This window comes from Myodes glareolus, chromosome 4 (assembly GCF_982192425.1).
Source record: "Myodes glareolus chromosome 4, mMyoGla1.1, whole genome shotgun sequence".
Taxonomy (NCBI): domain Eukaryota; kingdom Metazoa; phylum Chordata; class Mammalia; order Rodentia; family Cricetidae; genus Myodes; species Myodes glareolus.
In genome coordinates this window covers 87678369-87684357 of record NC_142029.1, presented here as the reverse complement: position 1 = coordinate 87684357, position 5989 = coordinate 87678369, and the positions used below count along the sequence as shown (strand labels likewise).

The 5989-nt window shown below is 34.9% G+C and overlaps 1 protein-coding gene across 1 annotated transcript; it reads left to right on the top strand.

Annotated features, from left to right (window-relative positions):
- The first annotated feature begins 4746 nt into the window (after positions 1-4746).
- On the top strand, positions 4747-5708 carry LOC146894695 (olfactory receptor 8C8-like). Its single transcript, XM_085688576.2, is given in 2 exon segments — positions 4747-4870; positions 4873-5708. Coding segments are annotated over 2 exon segments (960 nt in total).
- The last annotated feature ends 281 nt before the right edge of the window (positions 5709-5989 follow it).

The window sequence follows — 5989 nt, the reverse complement described above, 5'->3', positions numbered from 1 at the left end:
CTTCTCATGCAGAGTTCACTGAATCAGTCCTCTTTCTATGGAGGTCATTGGCTTGAGCCTGCTCTGCAGGGGATAGTTTGCTAGGGGGTGCTCTGGCAGAGGTTACTAAATATAAGTTCTTAATATCACTTTGTATGCCATAGTCTGCAGGTCTTTGAAGTGTTCAAGATTATCTGTCCAACTGAAATATCTCTGTATATTAGAAGGCCTAACATGACTAAAAGTTTATTATTATAGAAGACTATCTCTTGACCTATATTTCTCAATTATGCATTAAAGAGATATATAAATATAAAACTTTAAGCAAGTGTACATATTTAATGTTACAAAATTGATATCTAATTTGTATCAATAAACCAAAGTCCATACCAATGTAAAGTATTTATTTCTATATACCATCCCCCTTCCAATGAAAACAAACATTCATAAACAATCCTTTTTTTAGTTTAGGCATCATTTTATTCAAACTGCCTCTTTCTGTTTGCTGGATGAACAATGTTTTGGGTTCATTAAGACCTTTCAGGATGTCTTGTTCCACCAAATCTCATTAGTCTTGAAGAAATCCACAGGTTCCTATCCTCTGTGGAAACAAAAAAAGAACCTCTATTACAAAGTAGTATATCCTTAGATTCAAATTTTAAAGTCAAGATAATTTTCAAATATATATGTTGGTTTATCTTAGTAGCCCCAGAATCAATTTTTTAAGCAGTTAACTCATTAACATCTTAAGTAAATGCACTAATATATAAAATCCATACCCTCTATGAATATTCCATCTTTCTGTGGCTTATTTTTTCACTCCATTACTTTTTAATAATTATCTTATTATTTTTACCCCATTAATATATAACTATCTATGCTTTTTATTACTTTTAATGTCTTTTTAAAGACTTTTATTTTTTAAAACTAATTCTTTCTATATTGTCTATAACCATTTTTTTCTTAAGCCTACATACATTTTCTGTCTATAACCATTTTTTTTCTTAAGCCTACATACATTTTCAAACAGATTTTAACCCACCTAAAGGCTTATTTTTATCTGACTCTATTTTTATGGCCTATCTGTAATCCTCTATGATCACTCCTTTAAACTGTTAAGTGGGCATGGCTAGGATCAGAACAGCCACATTGGCTGTTGGTTCCACACAACTTGCCCTTCCAATATGACAGAGGTCCATTAACTGCCAACTTTAGGAGCAATGTTCACCACTCCAACTCTGGGAAGCAGTTGTTCCACACTGCTACCAATTAGCTTGCATCACACTACCCAGAAACCCCATTCAAGAACTCAATGGAAGGTACTCTCAGAAGAGCCCTTCATGCTGACAGTATAAACCACGAAGTCATTTGTGCTCACTTCTAGTACACAGAGCCTACTGAAAAAAAAAATATGGTTACTAATAATCTGCCATTGGCTCCCATTTTTGAGGGTCTAGAAGTGCTTTTAAAGCTTTCTTAGGCTTTATGTGAATATACATTGTACCATGTTGGATGCCAAAGTCATATCAAAGAGTTCGACAATAGCCTGGAATCGAGTATAGCAAATATTTATTTATTTGGAGATATACTCACAGTAAGGGTAGATATCTAGAGTCCTCCATGTGTGCTGGAAAATGGGAACTAAATGCAGAAGAGGACCATACATCCTTTGCATCTATACTTATAGTACGTAAGACCATGCCCCCAAAGATCGGTATCTAAAAGTCTATGGCCTAAAGGAGTTCTCACATCACTCTTATATAAGTTCGATTGGTCATGGTGTCTTCTCACAATAATACAATATAAGTAAGACACCTATCTCTTTGAATCAGATTTATAGAATAAACTAAGTGGGTCTCCAGGCTCTATCTGGTACATTTCCATTAGACTGCCTTGTCCAAACAATGTCAGCTTTTCTGTATGGGTGTCTGTGTGTTTTTCCATTCTTTAGTAACTCACCACCCCAGTCATGTTTTCAGGACACAAACATGGGGACTGTAACAGTACAGTTAGATTAGTGACTCACTTGGACAATTTTGACATGATAAAAATGGATAGAGTGATCCTTTATACCCTGCCACTGCCATTGCGAGGGGCAACAACCATTGTTTTCTTTTCCACTCTGTTATTTTCTTAATTCAATCTGCTGTTCTGTTTCTTGTTTTTTTTTTAATTAAAAAGTTTTTCACTATATAGCCTAGATTTTCAATCCCTGAGCTCTGCATCTTCAATGCTAAGATGAAGGCAGTGCACCTGTGGTCCAAGTCTAACATTCTTAAAACAAAGGACAGATATGGAAAAGAGGGATATAATAATTTGTTCAAGATTTTTCATAATAGAAACTATTCAAAACAAAAATTCAGAGATCAAGGAAAACAGTCCAGTGTTATTGCTAGGATTGAGAGACATTGAAAAGTTCTATCTATAAATGTCATTGGACAAAAAGTTAAGAAATAATTACATACTGAAAGCCTTTTTGTGTCATAGCCATTTTTCCTGAGTGCATGCCTGGACTCCTTCTGGTTTGGAAATCATTGACTCACTATAAGGTATGGATGAAAAGACAATTTCTTCATGATCAGATGAATCACTCATAGAGGCAAAGACTTTGGAAGAACAGCATTTCTGTTTTAGGGTTGATTTTGGGCAGAGAGATTCTATATTCTTTAGGTTTCCATAAGGGGAATCTTTGTTCTAAGGGTCTGTCTTCATAAATAAAAGGCTCAGTGCAAAGCATTAACAGGTGTATTAGAGAAAGGTCAAGTTACCTCCAAGGCCTGTTCTATTAAAATAAAACCAAATTACTTGACAGAAAACTTGAAAGCCAAGAGAGCATTTTGTTTCCAACACATCATTTTTGGAGCCTAAACAGTGCCCATGGAATATATTACATTGACTAGAGAAATTTTCTTGGCCATGACCACTGTGTAGGCTGTGAGGTTTTGGTTTATAATACCAACATGAAATTCTGAGCAAGGGTATAAGATGATATTCATTTTATGTTACACAGGAGAACAAAACAACATTTAATTAATTCTTCTGAATGTCTATCGAGGATGAGAAATCCTGGTTTACCTGTTTAAAGATATAAACCAGGAATAGGGATTGGATATTTTTACATGTCTAGGATAGTTTTATGTGCTACAATACATGAATGATTAATTTAATCAAAACACCAATAGAGTAACTCTTTTACCTTGTTCATATTACTATTATTATCGTTGTTACAGTGCTGTGATTAGACCTAGGACTTGTCTATAAAAATAAGTTTCTACTACTGAGCCATATCCAGACCCTATTTTTGAGACATATTGTTTAGATAGTCACAGAAATATGAATATGTGAATATAAATGCACAAGACCAGAAAAATTACAATTTAGGCATGTAGATTCATTAGTAAGAAACAAAACAATCTGGATTTAAACTCTGTCTTGAGTGCATATTACTTTTTTCTTAAAATCTTTTAATTTTTGTAGATTGCTTATTTAACACTGATGCAATTGAAGGGCTTGGAGATAATTACTAGAAATGACAAGTGAGTATGTTCCTGTTTTTTTCTCTAGTCGAACTGTACAGGGCAGAATGAGTAGAATTCTGAAGGGAACAACCCAATACCCTGATCAGGCAACTAGGTATTCCTGTTGGGGAATTACAAACTAAGCAGGACCTTGAGTCTCAAAAGAGAGTGTGTTTATACCCATGCTATATGATATAAGTACAGGTTCTGTTATTTCTACCCTTAAAGTAGAAACTCACTCAACCTGGGACCCTTTCTACAAGCCTATAAGAACAACGTAAGAAGGAAAGATGTTTACTTCTCCTGCTTGTACTCACCTCATCAGCACACACATTCCTTCTTCAGGATCCTGAAGACTAGGTGAGACACATAGCATTGTCTGACTGAGCAACTAACAGATTATAGATCTTTGAGAAGATATGGTTGAACTACAATATGTAAGTCATTCTAATGAATTGCATTTAAACTTCATAGAAATATTTATATGTTATATATAATATAGTATTCGCAATTTGTTACATACATATAATAGATAATATATACTTATTACATCATTCCATAAGTTCTGTGACAATAGAGAACCCTAACTAATATTATTTCTAATATATTATCTTATAATACTAGGTTATAAGAGTCACAATTGAGAAAAATGATATATTAGATGGAAATGAGATTATTTTCCTTTGAACAAATAAAGAGAACATTTAAAACAAATTTTTACATTGATATCATCTCGTATCTTTGCATAGATATTTTAGTAGGTCTGAGCCAGTTTTCTATGGATAAGTAACATCTCTTTATTTTCAGAAAATTCACCTCCTTAGAATATTGGAGTGAAAGGGCCTGTGTGGTACGACAGCAATCACATATTCAGGAAAAAAAAGATAAATTTTATTTATCTTCATAACATCCCCGAAAACTTAAATCTATATAAATTATGGGTTTAGGAGAGAGTAATGTTTTCTTTCTATTTATGTCCCTGATCCTAAAAGAAGCTTAAAGAGACAGGAAAAAGTGGTTGTTTAAAGACTTAGGAGTTGGACTAGTGGTTAATCAGAGTAGATGCTCATGATGAACAAGAAAAGAATAAACAGATTCTCAGAATGAGTAGCAATGTTCTCTGAATGCTTTGCTCAGTGGCTTCAGACAATCCTGAACTTGTAACAACTGGCTCTAGCTGTTCTTTTGTAGTCAGTTACAGAATTCCTTGTTTAATGTGACCCTTTACTGATGTTTCTCCAGATCGACTATGACAAAAATGGCTACGAAGAATGACTCTACAGTGACCGAATTCATTCTTGCAGGATTAACAGACCAACCTGAGCTCCAGCTACTCCTGTTCATCCTGTTTCTGGTGTATCACACAGTCACTGTGGTGGGAACTTGAGTTTAATGAGTCTCATTTTCCTCAATTCAAACCTGCAGACCCCCATGTACTTTTTCCTCTTTAACTTGTCCTTCATTGACTTATGTTATTCCTTTGTCTTTACTCCCAAAACACTAATGAGTTTCATTTCAGAGAAGAACACCATCTCCTTTAGAGGATGCATGGTTCAGCTGTATTTTTTCTGCTTTTTTGCCTATTCTGAGTGCCTTGTGTTGACAGCCATGGCCTATGATCACTATGTAGCCATCTGTCAACCTCTGTTGTATATGGTCATCATGTCTCCTAGGACATGTTCCCTGATGATGTTTGGTTCATACTTCATGGGGTTAGCTAGTGCCACTGTCCTCACACTGTTTATGGTCAGGCTCAAATTTTGTGATTCTAACATCATCAACCACTACATGTGTGACATCTTCCCCCTTCTCCAGCTCTCCTGCAGCAGCACCTATGCCAGTGAACTTGTGAGTTCTGTTGTTGTCAGCTCAGTGATCATTGCATCTAGTGTTGTCATCTTAATGTCCTATGCTTTGATTCTTTTTAATGTCACTCAGTTGTCATCAGGCAAGGGTTTGTACAAAGCCATGAGCACCTGTAGTTCCCACATAATAACTGTTGCCCTATTATATGGATTTGGTATGCTTACACATATCAAAACATCATCTGATGAATCTATGGATCAAGGGAAAATTCTCAGTGTATTTTGTACATTTTTGCTGCCACTGCTGAACCCTTTTATTTACAGTCTCAGGAATCAGGATGTCAAAGTTGCTGTAAAGAGATCTCTAAGGAAACTCACTTTAAATGAAGCACTCGGGCTGTCGTAGTCCACATTCCCAATTTGAGTCTTTTTCTCCACTTTGTTTTACTACCACCTTCTTATTAATATTTAAATGTTTTCCTTTCATCTTTGTTTTTTTATTCTGGCAGGTTTCCAATGTATTATTTCTTCTCATTCCTTCACAAAAATTCTTTAGTATTTTACATGGAGATAAGAAAATATTTTTGGCTTGGATACTTATTTTGAGTGTTGATACATCTTCATCTTTGTTCAAGGTAGAAAGTCACAAAGTGACATATTTTGTGTTGTAAGAGAACTCTGTTTACT